General features: G+C 46.1%; 1 protein-coding gene across 1 annotated transcript in view; it reads left to right on the forward strand.

Annotated features, from left to right (window-relative positions):
* LOC143371351 (uncharacterized) overlaps nt 1-25,467 on the forward strand; it is a 176,515-nt gene that overhangs the window by 79,996 nt on the left and 71,052 nt on the right. Inside the window, exon 3 of the mRNA XM_076816463.1 lies at nt 10,296-10,370. Within this exon, the coding sequence (XP_076672578.1) occupies nt 10,296-10,370 (75 nt within the window). The remainder of the gene's footprint in view (nt 1-10,295; nt 10,371-25,467) is intronic.

A 25,467-nucleotide genomic window follows, 5' to 3' on the forward strand; every position in this document is an offset into this window, starting at 1 on the left:
GGATGCTGTCGCGACTGCTGGAAGGAAGCGCCGTTTACCTGCTGAATTTCGTAACGCATCCGAACTTTCTTTGTCTCTCGTATCACGTGTTCGAATGAATCGCGGAAGGGGCTGTAGCTGGCGGTAGACGCTTCCGAAGAGGCTTCGAGCGGCCCGAAGCGGCTGAATGATCCGTGCTCCTCCGAATGAGACGCTCCAACGAAGTTTCGCGACTTCATTGTCTTGGAGAACTCTTCTCGGCTCGAGAGGAGGCACCGCGGCTTTGCGGGAAATGCTGAGCGGGTAATTATCCGGCGACAGTCGCTGGCTGCGACGACCAGCGGCCAGATGCTACACAGGGTGGTTAAAGTTTCCCGGTGAATGAACCACCATTTCGCGGCGTGAAACAAAATAAATTTCCATGCTGCACGGCCGGGGTCTCGCGACATGATCCATATTCCATTGTTCCCGCTGTAATCCTCGGGGACCGGGCGGTGTCTTCGGGTCTTTTCGTTGCGGGGAGTATATAGGTGAACTCTGATTTATAACAGGAAATTTCCAGCCCCACGCGGGGTGCTCTTCTGGCCCCGAGGTTTTGTCGGGTGAAACATATCGGCACGTTATTAAATTCTTGCCTAATATGCTGGAATAATGACCTCTCCGCGCCTGGTTACTGTTCCGAGCGCCGGGGGATGACTCCCGGCGGCTCGAGTTTGGCGATTCGGCTGAAATTTACGCGCGATCGGACGTGTCACGCGAGAATATCGCTTGATATAGGGTAATTGTGGGAAAGATGCCGCACTGGGAGAGACGCCGATTTTATTTGCTTTAGACTGTTAAGTTAGGTTAGATTAATAAGCGAGAACGTGTTTCCATTATTACTTTTAAAGATTTTGCTACTTTTCGAGGTAAGACTATCGCACTTTGCCTCGATAGTTGTACGTCGAGTTTATTTTTGCTATCGTAGTAGTTAAAAATTCACAGTTTTTCGTGATATAGCTTTTGTAATACTTTAAAGGAACTCTGTGGAATATTTCTCGGCCAGAATACGTCACATTCGGCATAGCAAGTTTAAATGGAAAATTAAACGTTTTTCGAAATACCGGTGTTTTTATTAGTTTCAATTTTATAAGGGTGACAGATATTACAATTTTAATTTTCTTCAATGCTAGTAGTAGCACAAGATGTTCAGCTAATAATATATATCCCTGGAAAAAAAATTCATAGCAAAATTTAGACACCGTGACAATTTTGCGTAAGGTACGGCAACTCTCCCACAATTACCCTACGTTGGAGAGCAAAAATTGCCTGTTGGATATCTCTTGGGGTATTTTAAGCTCGTATTTATTAGATGCTGAAGTATTAAGTGGCTACTAGGGTGTAGCCAAAGCGAAACTCAACTCGGAAGGTTAGACCCCTTAAGAAGGTTAGAAATAATAACAAGTAGATTAATCTATCAGATTACTCACCTGAATCTTTTTTCACCTTAAAAATTATTACACTGGAATATTTCTCGCTATCAAGTTATACATCCACTGTCCTTTGTGACATCCTCAGAACTTGTATAGCCTCCATTCTTAGACTTCCACGCGTTGCACGTGCTCGTGCAGCACAATGAGCCTAATTCCTTAACACGCTTAACGAGCTGAGCCACCAGTGAACCGTGTCGTCACGTGCCACTGGTGTCCCAAACTAGATTTACACATTTAGATCGGTTGCACGCAAACCATTATCGCGCCACTGCCCGTGGCACCGCAAATACGTTGCTTTAAACAGGATCTTCTGCGGCGGATTCGTAGGTAACGCTTGACATTCAGAGGAACGTTGATCGCCCACGCTGGACCAATAACGGCGCGTGTGAACCTGGGCTCGTGCCACAATCGTATACCGCCGCGTGTAGCAGAGTCTAGTGACCCATTTTGAAACATTGCACGAGTATTGGGCAAGGGCCAATAACAGAGCCGGAGAACTACTAGGCTAAATAATTGTTACTGCTGAATAGGAGATGCCAGTAACCACCAGCCACTCGATCAACATTACACACCGACCGGAACCTGTTGAGGCTTTCAAACCATCCACCTCTATTTTGTACATACGATAATATCACGTTCGTGCCACGATAGGGCGAGGTTCGAACGAAGATTTTCAACTGTTTCGCCCCGAGGTTCAAAACTAAACGCAGAGAAAGTGACGACGACGTCTGCCGCACTCGGATCGAATTTCGTTAATGGATCACGCAAAAGTTGGCGAAAGGCGTGAGTCACTGTGGGTGTAGCAGGAATAGTGGCGCTGTCAGCAGGGAGCCCAATACAAATATCCGGCAGTTAATAGCAGAAGCGGTTCCGCCGCTCCTAGCACCCCCATCCCCCAGTACCTGACAGCGTGTCAAACGCTTAATACACTTACCAGCTCGATTATACGACCGTTCGTTAGAACAGCTCGATTCTTTCGTATATTTGTTGATACATCGACGCGTTCGTGCGACGAGCCCGTTTAATTGCTTCGCGGTACATATGCTTGCGCCACGCGGAGGGTGGCCAATGGAGTTAACATATCGAGTGAGTCAGAATTTTCGTATTCGTCGCAAGCAATTTCAGCTTGCTGTATTTTAATTAACTGCATTCTGTGAATTTGCTGGGAAGCATCTAGCGCACCTCTTCCATACCCGAATGCACGAAACCTTGGCAGTGGGGCCGCGCGATAAATCGATACGATTGCGAGTGTGCGTGTAAGGGGTCGGGGGAGTTTACAACTCACAGTCATATGATACTTAGGCTGTGCAAGGCGAGTGGTGCCAAGCATCCCCTACGTCTGGCGGTCGGCGTAATCCAAGTACATCCCGAGAGTGAAAAGTGAGAACGAATTGTCGGCTCACAACCACCCAGAAACCCTCCCCAGTGCCTGTCGACGCATCAATCAGCTGATGACTGCTCCGTTACGCCCTATTACGCCGATAAATAGCCCTGGCGTTTCAGCCGAAGTGCCAGCCGCTCGTTTCGATCCTGTCGAACCGCCGCCGCGATCGATTTCCCCATCGGCAACGAACACTTGCTATCGTTTGTTGCATCTGCTTCTAACCGAGGCGAGCCAAGACGGCTAGCAAGTGGAATAACAATATTAAGATTAATTAGAATCATCAAAAGGTGTGCTGCCACCGGATTTTCAAGACGAAAGTGTAAAAATGACCAAGGGCCATTCCAGCTCGTTCGAAATGTCTCTACCTAACCCATCACCGTTTCTCATTCGTCACAGGAGTCAGTGATCCCTACAGTTCCGACGAATCCCCGAGATACTTACCACGGACAATCCTCTTTCCTCCACCGGGGGCAAAGGGCAAGCAGAATAGGAAGGCGCAGCACGAAATCGTAAAAGACAACGGAGCGGCGCTGCACGTGAAATTTTCAAAGCCCCCCGCCTGTCACGCGGCGCGACTCGTCGATGCAGAAATCCATCTCTATTAGAGGTCTCCGGCTTATTCCCATGGCAACGTTCCCTTGCCAGCCATAGCTGCCTGTAAGTCTATCTATTTTCCCTGGAAAATCTGCACGACGGCGCGTAAACACGTGTAAACGGTCCGGGCACACGGACGCGCGCTATTTCTGGCCTTGTAACGTTTAATACTTGCGGGCACGCAGCCGTGCAATATCGGATATGTCCATTAATCGGCTCTGGGCGCCGAGGACCCGTTGGAAACTTTCGACCCTGTCCGACCAGCACCCCCACGGTCAACCTGTTCAACGTTTCGATCCTGTCTGGCTACAGCCGCGGCAAAATCAAGTGGTCGGCCGGAGCCGGCGAACTAATCTTAACGACAGCACGCGACGGTACACTCTAACGAGACACTCAACGATCAAGCGGGAAGAAGCAAGTTAAAAGCGACTCCGGAGATACGCAAGGTCGCTCGAGACCCCCGTAATTAAATATGCCCATTATTTTCCATTCGTCAAAATTCACCACGTCCCTCCCCCTCTATTTCCCAATTAGAACGAAGGAGCCCGCGTTTTCCGGCATCTCGGACGACGTAACAAGCGGAAGAGGGCAACAATCAGGCGGTCTCTTGACGGCATCGAAATAATTCCTTCCGCCCCCGTGCCCATATTCGCATCGGGGCCATTCCTGTAATAATTATTCGCGAGTGCACGATAATTGATTTCATTTAAAACAGCCCTGGCCTGCGTAAACCATGGGCGTACACGTACGCGCACACGTGCGTGTGTATATAGTCGTCTGGCGCGCGTGCATCTCGAAACAAAATTAAATTCCGCCGTGCCTCTGTCACTTGTTGTTGTCTATTTCCGCGGCGGCCGCGGTCCGACTGGAATTCGATGCGCCACGGTCCAGGATGAGTAACAATTATATCGTGGCTCACCGGGGGTGGAAAATTATTTTCTCGCAGAGGGACCGCTTCCGTCGTCTTCCTTCCGTCCGGCTTTCCTTCCTGCTCCCATCTTTCTTCTTCTGTTTCCCGTCTGCGGGAGAAATTACCGCGCTGTTGCGGGAAACAATTTCACTGGGAAAAATGGAGGACCGGTCGCGGAGACGCTGTTCCCCCCGCTCCCAAGCGGGTTAATAGGTGGAATATAATGGGTTATCGTTTCCACCGAACATTTTCAGGTCGTCGTGTGTTTTATACAGATAGTCGTGGGAGGGCGGGAAACGGAGATGGTCGAAATCGAAGCACACGGGGAGCAGAATCGGTTTAATTTCCGTCCAACGTTTCCGATATCTGGCCGGTTCTGTCAGACGTCAGTGCATTTCATAACAGTGGATTAAAATCAGCCCTGGACAGAACTTCGGGCAGCTTTTCGTCAATCGTCCACCCTGTTACAGCGTTTTGCTTTTATTCCCAGCCGGATGCGCGGCACTGTGTTGCATTTTTCGGAGGGGGAGGGTGTTGCTTTTTTTTTTAATTTACGATTGCTGTACCTGCTCGTGTAGGGTTTAATGGCGATCGGGACGCGTTGGGTTCAAATAATTCGATTTCCTTTTTATGGGCTCAATGTATCGTTGGATATCCCGTGTGGAGGCTTCGTGATAAAGTTTAGGGTCTCACGGATTTCGATTCCAATTTTGTGTATTATTTAGCAGCAATTCCTGCAGAATTGCCTGCGCATTTATTATTGTATTTTCTTGCCTGCTGTTTTCGAATCGTACCAAAGCTTCAGTTTCGAAAATGGACGTGAAAATACGTCGGCGCTTTTCGAGGATCGATTCTGCGTGCACAACATAGGAAAAACCATTACACGGGTTGAAAACAAGTAGACTGTAACATGAAAAACGCATGGACGGAAATAGAATCCCGTGTAAACTTTTTTTATATTGTCTCGCTGGGTGGAGTTGAAAATAAAATGTATTCTCTATTGTGCTCACGCTAGCGGGTTACGACAATACAAATTAAAGGATATACAATCAGTTACGGAGAGACAGAAAAGAGGAACTATTTTTGGGGATCAAACTTTATTTAAGGAAATTATTATTATTATTATTATTTATTAAATTCTTCGGTATTTTTCATTTCAGCTGGAAATAATTTGTCCACCTATATATTCTCGAAACACAGACTGTGTCCAGGTTGGACATTTATGAAATTTGCTATCGAATTATTCGCCGAGTGAATTTTCGGCCCCGAAAGTCTTTGAAAGCGATTCTAGCCATTAGTTGATCAGTAAATTACCGATTGGCTATTCAAGCGCTTTTGCTACCCCGGAACCGTGCTTTCATAGCAGTTGCAGGCGCAGTCGGCTTCGAATGTGCTTTAATAGGAGACCAACTTTCGGAAACCAATTGATAAGCTGCACTCGACGAGGGCGTTAATTTTATCAAAGCTATCGAAGATATTTTGAAACTCTCAAATGAAATTAAAGAACAATTTCAGTCGCAAAATTTCCAACGTAAACCGAACAGATCTAAACTATAACGCATAAGAATATTCACAATTCAATATACAATTACATGACGAAAGCATTTCATACCCGTCTCTTAGAGACGAAGCAAAAACCCTCCAAAGTGCCGTGATTCACTCAATTAGTCGATTAATGACCTCGTTCGTATTTCCCGCGCAAAAGTGCACACGAAGAAAAAAAAAACAGCGATAAATTATGACGCTGCTAATGCCCGCCCTCGGGAACCTGTTAATGGTTCCCGCGAAAGAAGACGAAAGAGAAAGGAAAGCTCCGACTGATGCAGAAGAAGCGCAAGAGCCGGAATCAATGCTCTCGTTCTCATCAGGAGCATTCGCCCTTCGTTTTTCGTGCTCGGAGGCCTCGAGTGCTCTCCTTGCTTCAGTCTCGCGGATCACGAGGGGATGGTGCTTGATATGCACCCCGTGCGATGTGTGGGCCCGATCCGCAGAAACGATTCCCCGGCTGATAAATTCACAAATCCGTGAGCAGTCAGCGTGGCAAGACATAGAAACGGTCCTCCACGATGCGACGGCAAGTAGGACCCTCGACCACGTTCCGCCCTTATCCCCGGCGAAACTTTGACTCACGTCGTGACTCACTGAGAATCATCCTCGTCATAACGATTCTCTTTATTGCCCGTGGCAGATTTGATGGCCGACATTATCCGAAAGATAACTGAGCACCATTCGAACGTTCTGTGTTGCGACTTATGCGGGGATCAATTGAACCGGGGCATCGCGAATGTAGTAGATGCGTTCGGCAATTAATGGTGGGTTAATTTATGGCGGGGTAGGGATTGGTTTAGTTGTAGCTGAGTGGACGATGGGATATGTGGGATGTTAAAGATGGGATCAAAGTGGATTTGTTTCACTGAAAGTCTATTTGAAATACTATCAGTGTTCACTTAACGGGATAGGTAACCCTCAACCACCCAAAATCAGGCTCTTTTTCAAACGTATATTCTGAATTAATGAATGAATATACAGTTAATTTTTGTTTTAATTTTCAATCGCCATTTCGTTGACTTTAATGCGCGAAAAGGAAATTTTAAATATATTCACGGGAAAAAAGTTAGAAATATAAATGTGAGAGCGCATGCGCGATGCACCGTCTGATGGTGAACACGATTCCGAACAGGCAAATTACGCGAAACACGAAGTAAAGGCATTTTTATAATCTGTAAGACAGTCCCCACCTTGTGTAGGAAGCAACATTTTGATAAACAAATTAATACAATTTTTATGTAGATGTATATGATTTTATCCTTTTTTGTGGGAACAATAGTTTTTATCTTTTTTGTTAACAATTTATATTGAAAATGTGCTCCCGACACATTGCGGGGAATAGTTTTCTGCAGCTCCCTGTAAATTTTCATTCAAATCGGTGGAGCGGTTTTCGAGATTTTATGCTCACCGTTTTGGGAAGCGTAGTTTCTGGGAAATAACGTTGAAAGTTGGACGTGCAGTTTTGTCGTTACGCGATCTCATGTACAGACTCGCACATTTTTGCCTGTAATCCTTCAATGCTTGGAATTTCGGGGCCCGGTTGCGCTTAAAATACGTAGAGAAGATGTAGCTAACGGAATATACAAAATTCCCAAAATCGAATTTTCGAAAATTTTTAGGATTACCCTTAAAATAACATGGGAACATGATGCTTCATCGGACATTTCTTGAAATTCTACTGTTCTTCGGCATTGCGTAAGCTACTTTCCATGTGCATTCCTGAAAGATCCAAGCCTCGCTGTAAAATGGGTGAGAGGGAGCCTGCAGACGACAAACCAATTAATTCCCAATTCCGTCTCGTTGAAGGGGGTAGCTCAGGTACGCCTCCGTGTCTTCCACTCTGGACACGTGCAAGCATCCGCGCAAAAGTCTCTAAAAGCTAACGCAGGAGACAAATTCATGAAGCGAAACACGAATAGAAGTCACTCCTAAATCTAATTCCCATACATATACAAAATAGAATTATGCTGCGTCAAAGGAGCGAGGCTTAAAAGATCGGCAACCAGCCCCCCTAGAGGCGTCGACAACGGTCGCGGTAAATCGAGTGTCAATTTATGCAAAGCTGGGTGAGCAGTGTCAGATGCAGCGGGACACTTTCAGCGAAGAAAGAGGAAAGGAGCGGCGAAACAGGGGCGCGTAGAAATAAAAATGAGAGGGGTAACCGTGTTGCACACGATGGGTGGTTGGGATAGCGGGTCAGGCACAGAGAGGATTGAAACAGGAAGAAAATGTTAGGTGATCACGCCAAAAGCCCATCCGGGGTTGTGCCCGATGCGCTTAATGGTTGTACACACCCGGTAGGAGTTATTCCGCGCTTTTTACCCTTTCTTCCACCGATCTACCCCCCTTCTTTGTTACCGCTCACTCCCCCTGTCTCTGTCCCTCGCACACACCCGTGCATCTTTGTCCTTTTGATTTGTCCCCTGCACTCCCTGTCTCAGCATCTGTCTCATTCCTCCCCCACCCCCCCCTCCACGCTGTCCTCTCTTCGACTTCATTTTTCCTTCCACTCGCGTTCCGCCCTCTCCGTCTCGCACCCTCTATTTCGCGCACCGCCTCGTTCCTCCCTCGCCTCTCGCGTTACCCGTTTCCTTGCTCTTCCTCTTGTTTCTTCCCGCCCCCTCCGCCCACCCTGCCCTACCCACGTTCACCCACGATCTTCTGCGCTCGCCGTCTCTCTATATCCGTATCCTCCTGTCGGCGCGACTCACTCAGCAACTTTTTAATCACCCCCGGCGAACAAAGGTGACCGAAACCAACCGGGTGTCCCGGAATAAACGCGGCCACAATGCTTGTATCTGGGCGGCGGCTTGCGCTCCCTTTGATGTCCCGAGTCTCGCGCGGTCATTCGCGATTGCACGCGGTGTGTGGACGCGGGATACTGGGTCAGTGGATCTGGGTTAGGGTCTAATCCGTGCATTAGCGGTATTGTGTGCCGGGGAAAGCAGCGCTTCTATCGTTTGCCGCTCTAGTTTCGACTCCTTGCACGGCGCTTCTGCTGGGTGGTGAGATTATTCGAGGGATGACACGGACGGGGTAGTTCGGTCGCGTTTACTGGAGTTTTTAGGTGGTTGAAGCGTATGCTTGGGGAGGTACAAGAAGATAGTGGTTGATTTGGATTTTTTACTTTAAAATTTACTTAAGAGTAGTTAAGGATATTGAAGAGACATCCGAGTATGATTTAGAACAGACTGACGGTGATAGTTCATTAGGCGGTCTCTGGTGCATTAGAAAGCAGATTACTCAAGATTTATCGCTCCCTTTCTTACTGAACTAACATATCCAAGTATTCCATTGCGGGACAACTTCCACTCAAGTTGAAGGGTCCAAGTTCTCTCTAATGCGTCTGCTTTATTATCTTGTCTCCCGTTCACGCCTACGTGCGCAACTTACCGAATCGAGCAAATGGTATTTGAAATGTTATCCATGTAAATGTCCTCCGTGCTGGAGCTCGATAATCACGCGGCTTCCTGCATTTCGACTGCCAGAATTCTTGCTGGATGCTCCGTTTCGACCGAGTAATCGGTCAAAGTAATATTCCAAGGGTGCTAAGTGATCTCGTGATCGTCACATCCCTCTACCTGTCGGTGGCTTTTTAATCCGAGGGGACAATGATCGCCCCTCTCGCATTCGGCAACGGCGGAGTCGTGACAGCAGAAAGGAAACGAAGAAGAGACTTCTCGGGTCACCCCGTATAAAGAGAGAAAGAGAGAGGGAGGGACTCGGCGCGTCCGTTATCGAAAACCACCCCTTGCTTTACAGTAATTATACCGAGGATCCCCTTTCCTGCTCGGGCTCTACGTCTAACCACCTCAGTGGGTTTTTAAGACAATGAGCCGTGTCTCCGACGGGAAATAGGGAACATTCTGCCGTTGCCAGTGCCATTTTCAATCGCGCCGCTCGCTTTGCCAACTTTCTAATTTCGGAATTAGCGGGGGAGCCTCACGGTCGGACGGGGCTGTACAGAGAAATGGCGATATTGGGATGGTCGTAATCGCTGACGGGCTTAATACTTTCTCATGAATCTCGGTAACTCGGTCTTAATTAAGAACTTGCTCGTCGAGTGGTTCTTTTCATTTCACGTTTCACCAGGAGCTTCTCTTTGGTGCAGCTGAGTGTTAGATATTGAAATAATCATGGAATCTTGTGTGTTCGTGTAATATATATATAAATTTTAGAATTCACCTGTAAATCCTAGAAACCTAAGTCTAACACGAGAACTGTAAAAAGACGAAGAATAATGTCCCAAGAAATGTCAACCAAACCCAGACCCAAAACCCAAATTTCAAATATTCTATGACACTTTGCAATGTGCAATGAGCAGCCACTCGACATGCGCCCCGACTGTAGCAAGTAATCGACGCAACTATTCTTCAATTATTACATGAAAACTTCTGTTTCTTTTCAGTACAGCGATCGGTCTACGCCCGTTCTGCTGATAGTCTCGCTCGCGGGTATCAAAGTATGCAGTCCAGATGGAAAAGTGAGTAGAACCGATGCACGTGAACACGATTTTTAGCGGTAAGGACAAGCGAAATGGGTAGGATGGGAGCAGGAGCGAAACTGGTAGATGCATTCGCGTTTACACGCAGAATAGTGGGAGGGGTAGAAAATTAACATTGTCTGCCTTTTCGCGTGTCCCCGAAGCCCGACCCACAAAGAAAGTCGGCCAACGCGCCTTCAAAAACCCGCGTTCACCGATGAACGAATATATACGTCGAGTCCGAGCGACGCTCTTTCGCGACAGCTTTCACGCTCGTAGACTATTTCGGACGCTTTGTGCCTCTGACGAAATATCGTGCGAATATTAAAAGCCCAGGCTTTCCTGGAATGAAGTTCATCAAACAACTTCCACGGTAGAGAGGATGAAACGATTCCTCCTGTTAAATGTCACACGAGCACAGAGGATCCATTTCTTCGCGTAGAGTGTATTAGCAATTACGTAATACAGATCATTCAAATTTAAATTCAGATTGAAGGAAGAGTAAAGGATTGAGTAATCGAAAGAATTCGGGCACGAGTATTTCTCTCAAATTTACGTAACGTAAATTTAAAGTCTGCTAGGTCGACTTACAACGCGCGCTATTTAAATTAGATTCAATTTAATTTTTCAAAATATGCTCCACTGTCCTGGATCTTGTTCCTGAGAGTGAGAAAATAAATTTCGTTTGTATATTATCGCGCCAGTCTTAATACTTTAGCTCGAGAAATAGGCTGGATTCTATTGGTGTTGGGACATTGGAAGCAAATTAGACGAATTGTTATCAACGTGCTTTGTAGCATGCATTTAATTTTCCAAGAAAGAAAGAGGAACATCCAATCATTTGTGTTTGCTGTAAACGATAAACTTCCACTGCCTCTACCTCGGCAACGGAGCCTCCAATCGCAGGCTGGTAAATAAATTTTAATTTTTTATGATACAAGGCAATTGCACGTTTTAATTTGTGCTACAATATTTGTACACTCCGTGCCCTGTTATGGCTACAGCACTCGAGCAAATTCATCGCGAAATACGGCACAATATTTGCAACGGCCCACTAAATTGATATCCCATTTCTCGTTTTCGGTAAAACCGTGTATCCATGATTCCGTTTTTTTTTTTATTCCCGTTTGCGTGGGACCAGAAATATCGACTCCACAGAAGATGCACATATAGTGACCTCCATGCAGCTTTCGAAGCCAAAGTCGTCGAACAAATATCGTTCGTAATTGATTAATCGGCCGGTACGCTGGAATTCCCGAATAAAAATAGAAAACGATTGGCAATATTCGATCTATAGAGCCGTTGGAGGAGCAAATTTTTCGAATCCATCGCCGCCCGCTCTCGCAGTTTATTGTTTTCCGGGGATGCTGTCGCGAATATCGGTTTCCCGCCAGCGCGTATTCGATACAACCGAAAATTCTCGGCGATTAATTAGCCAATCACCGCTGGGGCCTTCTCGTGCATCGCGAACGATAACGCGAACGTAATATTTCAACGGCACGGGCGTCCAGACGGTTTAATTTCATTTAACCAACGTCCCCCTCGGTGTTCAAACACGAAGCCCGTAGAAACAGATCTACAACGAACCAGCGCAATGCAAATATCTTTGTTTGCTGGTTTCGGATCGTTCCGTATTAATATAGACCCCCCTGTTTGTGTGTGTTCATTATTACGATACACCTAAACGTTCAGATGATTGTACCGGTCCCGGTAAATACAGAATTGTAACGCGTAATCTCAGATTAATTGCGTCCATATTGGCTGCTCGGTATTGGTGATTTATTTCCGAGTATTTGCTTATTTAGTTAATTCATCGGTTGTGCAAGGGTATTGCGAAATCAGTTCGAGGACTTGGATGGTATTAACTGCTCGTTAGATTCGATAAAAAGTATTTCACACTAGAAGATCGAAGAGTCGACTATGTTACAGTTACAATGTTATTGCAAGTGCTTTTCTTTGTGTTCCTCGCGTGTAATGGCAAAAGAATTATTATTTTACTCTGATGTCTGTGGAACGAGTTCAAAGCGGTTCCTTCTTGGTCTGTTCATGATAGACCGTTTCTACTTACTCAGGGAAAAACATGTTTCTATACGATGCAAGTAGGAATACTTTTTTCTAAACGTCTGTATTACACTTTCTTCTTTTCTAAACATCAGTATAAATAAATAAATAAATAAGTAAATTACTATATTACTCTTTGAAACAAAAGCAAACGTCTGCCTCGTTCCAGTAATATTGCAAACTACCATGTTTGCAAGAACAAATTATATACTTTACCCAATTTAATAAACGGAAAGATGACTCTCAGATATCTTAATTTAATAATTCAGAATTAAATCCGTATCCCATATCCACGCTCCCGTGGAGCGTTTCCATTCCTATTGTTTTTCGCGTCAAAATACCAGGAGAAACGCTTCCCCCGATTCCCCGGGGACTTGAAAGTGCTGCCATGATTGGCAGCGCGAATGAACCCAACGGACGGAGACTAATGTGGCCAGGCTCTTTTCTGTATCGCTGTCATTCTGATTGATAATCCCTGTTTCCCCCGCGCGACTCCGCTATCGTTTTCTGTTTCTGCTTTTTGCGCTCGTCCCCGAAACTTCTGGCTTCTCCTTCCGCGACGCCGTCAGACGAAAGTTTTAAGAAGTCTTTCCGTGTCGCGCGTCGAAGAAAAAATTCGCCACGGGAAAGGAAGGTACACGGCCCTGAAGGCCTATTTTGATAGATCCCGGGGGCGAGCGAATAAAAATTTTATTCCGCCTCTTCTTCCGCGTCTGCGATCCTCTGATCGACGTTTCGTATCCCGTGATACATAAAAGTGAAGCAATACCGCTGATTTCGGAGGAAACTTTCGAGGAGCGAGTTCGTTTCTTCAATTTTCGTACGGTTATAAATTGAAGTGGATCGTTCAAGGAGTGGAATTGTTTGCGCTCGTTTAATAGCTGCAAAAGCGACGCTTCTACTTGGAAAATATTATCTGTATCAAGATCTGATCGAATTGGGGACACCGTTGATCAATGCTTTCCGGTTTCCCTTGACCACCCCGATAAATGCCTCCCAGGAAATGAGAAAGTCTCGTTTCCAATGCGATATCGCCGCCTAGGTGACAGTTTCGGGTATCGACTGATTCAATTTTCCTGTGTGTCGCCCGGGGGCGATAACTTTTCTAATATAACTGAGTAAGTGTGTTTCGGAGGGAAAAGAACCGTGGCTTCTGTCACTCTGTGCCACCTGTTACGCAAGTTACGTGACACGAAGCCGGGCAGGAGATCGTGCGTGTCATTCTCATAAAGGATCCTCCTGCCGGACCCTAAATGGGGCTGCGGTTCTCAGTCACGCAGCTCCCAATTGGCTTTCTACGTTAATCGGCTCTTTGATTCGCCCTGTTCACGGAAAATCCACGCTTGGAAGCCTGTGATCGAAACTCTCGTCATTAAACCGCAGAATACCGTCCAAGCTGAAACTTCCTCCAAATAAATTAGAAGAAAAACCCTTCGTCTCACTAAAATTTTCATGGTAAATGAATTCTTAAATTATTACTATTACTTCTTGCATAGTTCAAACAGATAGTCGTAACACATTATCTTCTCATTGTCCCTCGGATCCTAAGAATCGATACTCTCACTTTCGCCAGCTTATTACGCTCCAAGTCCCCCGTTAGAAAGTAACGTCACCTTGCCCGAACTTTCTCTTTTTCTTCATGGAATGTGGGCTTTCCGTCATAACGTATAATCTCGAAAACATCGCGAGCCACGGGGAAGTTGGTCCACGCGGGGGAAAGTCCGGATTTCCCACGGAAGCTTTCTTCTCGCGGGACCAAAGAAAGTTCCCGGGATACGTTCAGGGGCGTAGCTAGGCTGCGGACAGAGATAGAATCCCTCGTTTCATCGTTCCCAGATGCAAGCTTCTTGTAATGGCCGCAAGTTTTGAGCAATGCGCGGCTACTCATCTCCATTCACCAGCTAGCGCCTTTTCTTCGCGCGTTTCTGCCCGGCGACGAAGGCCACCCACCCCCATAACTCATCTCGCTTTCGTTTGTATTTTAAAGTTCTTAGGACATCGTCTGGGGTGACGATTTAGGATCCCAGGAGGGAACATTGAAAAGTGAAACGTACGCATCGTGTTTAAAGCTTTTGTTATGAATTATTCTGTGATTAAATTGTGCGTACAAACTTCTATAAGTAACAGTTGGATGGAGTACATGCGAATTCGGTAGGAAAGTGTAAGGATCCATAAATCTGTTCATACTTGGAAGCAATTTCCGATGGAGCATTATTCATAAGTGAAGCTACAATTTTGCCGGGCTATCTTCCTTAGTATACTCTCTTTTCTTGGATAACTTGGGGGGTAGCCTCGCGACGTAAAAATACAAAGAATTTATCAGAACGCGTACGTATCGTCGCATTATCATTATTCCCATAATGGCGGGGAGTTTCGCGAAGAACGCCAGTCGCCTCCAGCCACCGTTCTTGCGCAACTGCTCGCCGGAAGCAGCATCGGATGTGCCCCTGTTTGGTTGCGAAACTTTTTAAAAGATTGTCTGTAAACAGTTCGCATTTCATACTCTCATACTCTCCCCTGGAGGAAAGATGGCGAAGAACGACGACGGCCCACCTAAGGGATGCTTATACAATCTTCCCTTCCATACTCCTCATCTGTTTGTTTCCGTAAACCTTCGAGAAACTTTAATCCTATTGCGACGATTCAGTGGCAGCACTTGGACTGGTCATTTAGAGTCGATAAGACGGGATGAAAAATGATAATGTTGGTTCAGTGGCAGCAGAATTCAAGAGCATCTCACTGAACTTCTTTTGTAGAGAAAGTTTGTATGATTTTATTAGAGGGGAGGCTTGCAATTGCACTTCAGAAAAATATGTAGCACTCCTGAAATTTGTTGGAAAAGGGCTATACATTTTTAATATAGCATATGGATTTATTAATGGAACTCTATATTCGTACTAACAGTTTTAAAGAATCCTGACAGTTCAGATTTTAGATTAGTTACCTACTACATTTCCCTTGAGAGCACACGTCGGCTTTACCCACTTCACGTTACGCATAGTTTTCGGAAAATTTATTTCCGAATTAATTCCAGCGGTGGTAAAACGAACGAACTATGCCAAGCTCTTGAAACTAGGTGGCAAAAGAGAAGCAGACCTTGCTCTGACAGCGAACGGATAAATTCCAACGAATTTCTAGACGCGATTATGCATGCCATGCACCAAAAATCCTCCAGCGATATCATTTTTAAGAGTAATACTCCGACCATTTCATTATTCCAAGAGCTCAGAGTTTTGAGGCTTCCTACGAAGAACGAACAGCAGAGGAAGATATAGGGACTTTGGGTGGCCAAGTAGTTTTAAGAAAATTTCCCTGATACTTCAACAGAGAAAAAGTTCTGAGCTAAATTTATAGCACTGACTATGAATCATAAATTATTTCAATTATATCGATCGTCAAGTCTGCAATTCCATGAGATTCTGTTTTGAATTAGATATTTAGGAAATTGAATGGGACTAAATATGTTTATTTCGAAATGTACAATTAAATACGTCCAGATTTGTAGATACGAAATTATCCACCCCTGTACAATTATTTCACATGAATTTTAGATGTCGAAAGTTTGAAAGAGAAGCCATCTTACTATCAACTTGTCGAGCTTTAATTCTTTCATACGCTTGTCTTGCAAATAAGATTATTACAATAACTACAACAATGATATAGAGAGACGAGAAGTTACTACCAGTAACATTGTCCTTTGTTCCAAGTTTCTTTGTGCGAGCCTTGCCGTGCCATTCTTCTTCTTCTTCTTTTGCCACTGTTCCTCATTTCTGCCTAAGGGCTATTTACGAGAAGTAACGTCACAGCAAAACAATTATTTCAATTGTTCCTGTGCAAGCTCTTCTGGTCGAGCTTGTTGCATCCACCATTCATTGTATTCGACTGAAAGGAAGCGATGCTTTTTGCGTACAGAAAATGTAGAGTAATCCGTGGATCCACGGCGAAACAGATATACCAGGGGGGGGGGGGATTAATTAGCAAGCCTTTTAAACGAGTAACATGCGAGATGAGAATTCCTATCGTGCATGGGCAAAATACTAAGCAGTTTTAAATGTGACAAGTACAATGATCCCATGTGTATTTCACTCCATCCTCGTTTAAAAACGAGATTTTACTACCTACGATGGATTACAGCTCCTTTTTATATCACAAACAGAACACACTTGTGCGCTTTCAATGGAATTTTCTATTTGTAATTAAACTGAAATACCACTGAAAATAGTATTTGATTTAAATGTAATAGATTTTGAGGAGTGTGGGTTAGGTCTGGGTTATATATATATAGGAACCCACACCCCTCAAAATTTATTACATTTAAATCAAATACTATTTTCAGTGGTATTTCAATTTAATTACAAATAGAAAATTCCATTGAATAGTAAAAAATGTCAATCCTCCCTTAAATACATCTCTATTCCATCTAATTCCCTTCAACACCGTGGAAAATCCCTCTACGACCATAAATCTCAACTTGCACGAGCATCGAAGACCACTGCGAATAGTCCTCGGACGAAATCCAGTAAAAGAAGAAGAATCGCGGCTAGTTACAGTGGTCCATCGGGTGAGCACAGCCTCAAGGTTACAAGGTCTCGCTGTCAGGCTTGTCTCATTGTAACGAGAGGGTTCCAGTTACCACCAGCACGACCTCCAACTCGCCTCCTTCATCAAGCAACAACGCGCGCCGTCCTGCTCTGCCCGTTCTCCCACGTGTTTCGTAATTATTTCACGTGGCCTCGGCAGCAGCTTCAATTAATTGCGAGCCGAAACGAAAGGAGCGCGACTCCGGTGCTTTAATAATGTGACACTCTCGCACCGACGGACATCGAAGAGGAGGCAGGGCCGCGTCGCGGGGGCAGATGGAGTTAACGACCACTGAAAAATGCGAAACGCGGAAGAACCGAGGGAGATTTTCTTGCAACCAGACAACGGGACGTTCTCAAACAAGCCTGCCAAAGCTCCCCCGGCTGACGATCAATTGTAGCTTCGATGGGGCGGAAGAATGCAGAGGAACACGTTTGATGTTTCATAACGGAATGAAAGATTCAGAGGGAACTTGGGGGATCATTAAACAAGTCGTGAATTTAGCGGAAGTTTTATCAAAAGGCAGGCGAAGGTAGGGAATTAAGTCTGTTCACTAGCAGCGCGAATAGTGAGGAACTTTTTAACTACGGCGAAGGGTAATAACGATGTAAGAGTAAAAGAGAAATGGAGAAGGGTACAAGAGTGAAAGAGGTAACGGGGATAATTAAGTAGAGCGTTTAATGCTGGTGGCGAGTCAAAGCCATCGCAGATTCGGCGAAGATGAAATATACATGCGTCGCAGGCAGTAAAAGTTGGACAATTTCTTTGAACAAGCAATCCCGCTGAAACACGCACCTTCCCGATAGCAATCAACCGAATGCTTCGTTACTTTCGCTTTACGGATTCATCGGCGCGGCGGAGGGGCCCGGAAACAGTTGCAATCAAGGTTAGAAACGTCGGATTAAAGCACGCGACACGAGCAAAGAGAACGAACCGAGGAGGACCGACAAGCTTTAATCCTTACGCGGGATCACGGCGGATTTAAAGTGTCCGACACACGAGCTCGGAGGCTAACAATGCTCACCTGGAGCCAGTGATTTTGCCGCTCATCATGGCGACATCAAGCGAGCTTACGCGATTAACCTGCTCGAAAGTCCGCCCACTGGTTCGTAGTCTTGCACTTTGTCAGACACCGTCGCATTTCCACGGTGGGTCGACTATTGCGTTTTACAGAAGACCTAACTGGATTCAAGAGCCAGAAGTGGGAATTAAATGGGAAAGGTGCTTACCGATCCTTGGCAAACTTCGCGAGGCAGTAGAATAGTCAATGATAAGGGATACGTGATCCTTTCAACAATGGTAACTTTACCTTAAGGGGTACAATTAGATTTAGAATTCTATCCTCGAGACTAGAGTTACCGTAACTGATAAAAGATACTAGATACATGATCTTAATACATTCCACCACCGTAGCGTGAGAATAAATTCGACTTTAGCTGTATCGAGGATACCTTCACGTTCCGAGATAGTCAAATTTAAAAGTACCCAACGGTGGACCACCCCAGACAATCCCAGAAAAGCCCCTCTAGATTCTCCTTAGACCTGATGTATTCCAGCACTTTGCATTTGCCGAATTCACTGGGTGGGAATGCAGAAGAAGGTTACCGATACCGCGGCGATACATTAGCAATTTGGCAAGAGAACACTGGCCAGCAATACCTTAATCGCGGATCGAGGGGGGTGGCGTGCTTTTTCGGGGACTTTAGACACCATAAAGCAGGGTGATGTAGTGTCGGGGACACCACTGACAAAGATACGGCACCCAGGGGCCCGTGGAAGCTATAAGTGAGTGCTCAGCCGCAGGCACTCTCCGATTCTCTCCCCTTTCATCCGCACCCCTTCGCCGCTCCCTCTTTCTCTGGCGTGCAACTTCTAGATACTGCTTTCCTCCAGCCGCCCCTTCGCCATCCCACCTTGGCCCTCTGTACGCGCGAAACTCTTCGACCCCTTAACCCATCCTCGAAGAAGGTGGAAACCGATAGGGATCTTCGGACCATAACCCGCTCACTTCTCTGGTTATCCCGTGTGGATAGCGGCAGGAAAATCCTTCGTGACATAGAGAACGGTTTTATGTGCCCCCATCCAGGGACTCTCTCTCTCTCTCTATCTACTCCTTGTTCCTCCTCTCGATAGACTCTTTTTCTTTCGTCTACCCTATCTGCCGTTTCGCTTCTGTGGGTTATCTCGCGACGTTATTGATTGGTTAGCGTTGTGGATGTCAGGTCTCGAGGGTCGCGAAATTGGTACCCGAGGAAATTAAGGGTCACTCGTAAACGGGCGGAAAAGATTTCGTCGATTTCCTGGATTCTGCTACTCGAGCCCAGCGTTTCGGTTTTGCAAGTACCGTGCCGAATGGATCAAGGAAAGTTATGAAACGTGGTACCTACCTTTGCTTCTCATAGTTTTGCAGTAACAGCTGGAATTCAACGGAAACATCCTACGACCTTATCATTTGAATTCCTCTTGACTCCTCTAATCCAGACAGTGCCCAGTCGATTCCATTCCTCGACACGAAAACGAGCAAGGGAAACGAAGATCGACGCCCGCGCTTAAGAGAATGTCCACCCGCTAATACTGCCGCGCCGTCGACAGGAATGATATTAGCGACACGTCGAGTCAAGTATGACGCACGTAGAGTCGATAAATGTCACATGTTACGCGGAGGAGAGGAACTCGTTCGTCCGGCTCGCCTCGCAAAAGCGGCGAGCATTAGGGATTGAAGTAGACACGGGGCTGGAGTGTGCATTAAGGGGTGATTGAGAGAGAAACGAGCGGGAAGGGGCTCGTACAAGGGGGTAAAAAGCGTGTACATACCAAGAGGGCGGTTGGTTGCTGGTAAAGGCAGCCAGCCACCAGGTATACCCGTATAGGATGCCGCGTGCCGGCGGTCTTTCCGTTTGGAAACGCAAAAACTTCTTAGAAGTGTGTCTGTCAAAGGGGTTCAACGAGCAAAAGAGTAAAGGAGAGCACGGCGAGATATAGAAACGCGGGGGCACGAGAGGCGTAACGGACAGAATGGTGAGAAAGGGTAGTTCCTCCCAAGGCGGGGAAGGCGGGAAAGACAGGGGTTGCGAAGCCAAGATGGAATCGCAGTCGCATAGCGAGAAGCCGAAATTTTCCGCATTCTTGAGCCTCGAGTTCGATAATTCTTACGACACTTTGTGCGATTTCCACCCTTTTAAGTCGACCTCGACCACCCCCACCGGCGAAGCTACCCTTTTGACGCTGAGGGTGGACCACCCCGACTCGCGAATCCTACCCTTTCCCTCTGTACGCTCGAAGATCACTTTTCCGCCGACACATTCGCGAGATTTGTATTATTACTCGGTTAATGGGTTCTGGAACTCTTTTACTAAAGGTTGTTTAGTCGGAATATACGTTATTCGATGTGGAACATTAAAAATTGGCAATGCTTCTGATTTTATTCCAAGAACTTCCTTCCAATTCATGAAACATTATGCTCGCGCGAGAAAATTAATAATACGTACCCTTATTTCTTTCCCTCCAAATAGGGTGAAATAGCTGAATATGGAATCCATTTCATCGTGCGTGGATAGCGTAAATTTCATTCGAAGCGGCGAAGCAAGCGGAACGCGAATAAACTTGGCGATGAATTATCTCTTTAGAGTTTCCACCGGCTTTAATCAGGCGAGCGGCGAGGGGGTGAAAACCTTGGTGCATCTCTGCCACTAATATTTTGAAGTTGGTCGTGCACCAACCCCCCGCGTATACGTTCTCCCCCTCGAAACTACCCTCCACTTTCTCCCGCTCTCTCCCGTTGACGAACTCTAGAGAACGCATCGATCCGCCGAATTAGTGTTTTATTTCAAGGGCTTCTCCTAAGCTCTCGCTTTAATTTTCTACCTGAAAAAATCCTTACTTCCACGGGCCGCCGCGATCTCTCCTCCACCCGAGACTAACTCTCTGTTATAGCGACTTTTTTTTACGCTACGCGAAACGCCAGCAGCCATTACAGCGAACTTAATTTTCGTACGCGTCAATTTTAATCGTTCCCCTTCCTCCCTCCCGTTTTCGTGCAATGAGGCGCTGCTATTCGAGCTCCGGGTGTAATCGATTGTGGAAAATATTACTGTAATTATCGCCAGGCGATTAGTTACGCGAAATTGTACTGAATTCGCATTCTATTTTTCAGAAACTTAATTTCTGGCTCTTATTGGATTTCGTCTCTTCAAATAACTCTGAATAAATTCTCTCATTTCTTAAACTTTCAATTCCGTTTAAAATGAAACCCCCAACTTACCAAGCACAGCTTTCCTCCATCAACATTACTCTGAAATGTAATTTCACTTGTGCATCGCCCGAAACGCATTCCCACTCGCATATCAGAATATAACAGAGAATTCTGTTTGCCTGGCCCATCCCAGCGAATTTCTGTGAAATCTCGCATGAAAAATGCGCCCGGATGCTAATGTGGAAACGATGCTCCCCGCAGCATCAATTAAATTCGACTTTCTCTTGAATATGAACGAATCCCAGGCGCAGCGAGGGGAGGCGCTCCGTAGAATAAATCTGGGAAGGGCTCGGTATCATTGCCGCGGCTGCGGCGGAGGGTGATTTAATTTTTGAAATCGCGACCATTCATTTTCCCACGGCGAACGGTGGCCGGGGGGATGGATACGCGGGGAACAAATGCGTGCTTCCGGCGGAGGCCTGCGCGAGATTATCGCGGCAAGCTAACCGATGTGTGATGCACAGTGCTCGCCGCACACTCGATCCATCGAAATCGGCGTGGGCTCGTAACACGCTCGTAATATTGATACGTTGCGGTTGTACGCCATTTGTACGCATATAACGGATGTGGATTCGAGGTTGCAGCGTTACACACTCGCCTGTATTACACTCGATCGTTGCTTCAAATCAGCCGAGATTTATAAACATCCTATGCGGCTGTCGAACGGACGGGATGGAGGAATTGCGACCCTTTACTGGGACTAATGGCACGGCGGTCGCTGCGTGAGTGTAAGTTTGAAATGCTGGTTGGTATGGACAGTGGCTAAAGGAGATCTCTTGTGTCGGTCATTATAATATCGAATGGAGGAGAAATTTAGTAATTATGGGATCTGATTGAAAGGCTTCTCTTCCTAAATATGCCAGTGTTATAAGCTAGATCAGTGTTCCCCTGCGTAAATTTAATAAGGTAAAGAAACACACATAAAAATAGGTATTTCAGAATATAATTCTCACTTAATAATTAAAACGAATAAGTGTTAGAAATGACCAACTGAAAATAACTGTGGCCACCCTTCAGAAAGCGCGTCACGATCCACAGTTTGGGAATCATTGAGCTAGATCGAGAAGCGAAGTTAGCTAGCTAATTGTCAGAAGGCACAGAAGCAATTGTCGAGGACATTCCATTTAATTTCTCAGAAAATACAGTAATGTTAATATCGGTGCTACGAAGGAACTTTAGTGGGGATGTAAAAGTTTGTATGGCGGGGAAGTGTGAGTAATTGCTAGTCGTTAACGTTGCGTCGTTGAATTTCAATGCCTAAACTTGAGAGTATAAATACGGTTTAGAGGTAAAGCGGAGCTCAAGGGACAGCGCGGCGCTCGACCGTGTAGCGGATGAAACTACGAAACCACCGGCCGATTGATAGTAATTACTGTAGATTATTGTGCCTCGTGATTTATACAGAAAGCTGGAATTACCCTTCAATTACAATTCGCTTCGTGCTCCATTTCGGCCGGCGTTGATTAATGACACGACGGACGGCTGTGCAACCAACGATGACGATAACGATGAACACGAGGCGAGACTGTTGCGCGAAAACACCGCGAATTGACTCTGGATTACGAGTGAATCTCGTCGCCAGTCATCGCCGTGCGAGGAGTAATTTCCATGGAAATCTGACCGAGCAGCTCCTTTTCCCAAAATTCGTAAAATTCAATCGATACTCACGGAGTTCCCTTAACAAAGGAGCCGAGAATAAAGAGGAGAATTGCCGATGCAATTTACTTTCTTGCTACGCTAAAAAAAATGGAGTAACGCGAGATTGCGTGAGGGGTAGGTTGGATCGCGACTTAGGGGAGGGAATTTGAAGCGCTTTAGCCTATTCAAATAGGCTAATATGTAACTTCAGTCGAGAGTTTCCTTAGTCTGGTGTCTGCAACATTAGTTGGGTTTAAGGAAATCTGTTTAGTCTTACCCAGAGTGCTTCGCAAATTCCGTGTCAATACTTCGGGGAGGTGTAGCCGGAGCATAAAGCAAAGAAGACGTGTTCCACGGACACGTAGATCGTTCAGTTTCTATTTTCCAAGTTACAACGAGTTAATACGAAGAATACTATCCTCCCCTTCTTCCTAATACAACTTCATCCCCCGAGGTAGGTACCAACGCGAAATAAAAAAGCACCCTACATATTTTTCTTCTCGTATTGATTACGGATGAGTACTAGCGTCCAATTAAAACGAACTTGAGTCAAGATACAACGCGTGTCAGGGGATTTCAGGGAAACAGGTTGGTCGGTGTAGAATTTAACATTATAATATCTAGGCAAGGAGAAACCAAAAGATATTAGCGTAAGCAACAACCCAAAGTCAACCAAAGCTCCTAATACTCATCGACTTAGAAATTATGTCGGCTCCTCCGTGTGTGGCATCTGTTTAAACCGAACAAAGCCCCTGTTCGAGTCGGTCGCAGAGTTTTCCCTCCCCCGTCCCGCGAGGAAATAATCGCCGTCCTTAATATAACCGGCTGAAATATACGGGGGAAAGTTTGTCGAGCATTACCGACCGAACGTAGCCGGCGTAAGATGATTAAAGCAAATGGAAACTTGTTGCAGTGGGTCTTACAGTCACCGTGCTAAAGTTCGTGCCACCATTTCCGTGCTCGGGGGTTAATCATGCGAATACTGGGCGCGGTTCGTCGAGCGGCAGCAGCCAGCGCGCTTTTTAATCGCGCTCGATCGAAGATCGATCGGGGGAGCCCGAATTGGACGATTAAACGTAACGAAGATGAGCACAGTTCTGGGACCTTCTATGGGATTGGTGAAATCATAAAGCGGGCCTTTAGATAGAAGCGAATTTAACCTGGGCCCTTGCCCACAAGGACCACCCCAGCGCCTCAATTTCTACAAATAAAATTCTGATTTCACTCAAACCCTATATTTTTCCTGTGTCCCATAACTTTCGTAGTACACGCGCGTAAATTGGTTTGTAATTCTTAATTCTGGTTTGTACTCACCTGGGTCTCTTTTCCATTAAATCCGCCACTGCCTTTAGATTCTTCTCCATTTTCTGGCATCTGTCGATGACGACAGAGGGACAGTAGAATAACACTGAAATAGCTATTGCACTACTAATAGAATACTAGTAGCACCAGTAGCGGAGAAGCTCGCTTTGGATAATATTAACCACGCTTCCATCGATATTCCCACGAAGATCGAGGCTGCCCGAGCGAATCTAAAATCAAATTATAAAAGGGAATCGTTGAATATAAATGAAAACGGATCCCCAGGTCTCGTACCGCGCGAAAGTGTCCCACGGTGGTAGCGAAATAAAAATATCGCGCCTCTGGAGCCACGGTGGCGACGTGTACGCGGCTAACAAGCAACAGGGTTAAAAAGGGAACATAACGCGGGGCAAGCCAGAAAGAAGCCGAGGACACCGAGGGAAACTGGCGAAGATAAAACAGTAACAATCGTAACAAGCGGCTAGATTTCTATATACACCAGCCAGGGACGTTCCTCCTTATGCCCGTCGATCGTTCCATGGCAAATAAAGTTACAAAGGGCGGAGGAGAAAGAAGGGTGGGTGGAATGAAACGGAAATTTTTCTGGTGATAACACTTAGCCAGACGTTTCCCTCTCGGTCAAAGGGATCCAGTTAAACGAAGGATATACGTAACACCTAACCCTAGGAGGAATATTAATTCAGAGCCACGGACAGCTTGGAAATATACAGGGGCGTAACACAGTGCTCGCCGTGGCCACCCACTTCACGGATACATTCAACACTTCAAAACAATACAATAAATCCGTGCAAAACACACGAGCGATGTATAGAAATCATTTGTGCCTTTTCATTATCCTTGGTGGCATTTCGGTTGCGACGCAATTGAGCGGTTAACGATCGACCATAATTGCAGCGACCATTTCAATGCTCAGCCACCGCGGTGTCGACGGTCGGGCTATATCGTTTGAATATCGGCGGCCAATTTGAAAATTGGATGAGGCCTGTTTTTCGGGGTGGGTGGGGAAGGATGAAGAAAGGGACCGGCGCAGGCTTTTCGGCCCGGAAAAAAAAGGCCAAAGAACCCTTTAATGGTGGTAAAATAATGGAGTATCGTCGGGTCGGCGAGTACCTGGCATAGAAACCGGCCAATGGACACTGTTCGACGTTCCTGGATGCTCGAGAGATGCGTTCCAACCAATCCCCTCCTCTCCCGGAGTGCTGTTCCGTGTATGCACGAGTAAATCCGCAGGTGGAGGGTAAA

This window comes from Andrena cerasifolii, chromosome 7 (genome assembly GCF_050908995.1).
Source record: "Andrena cerasifolii isolate SP2316 chromosome 7, iyAndCera1_principal, whole genome shotgun sequence".
Classification (NCBI taxonomy): domain Eukaryota; kingdom Metazoa; phylum Arthropoda; class Insecta; order Hymenoptera; family Andrenidae; genus Andrena; species Andrena cerasifolii.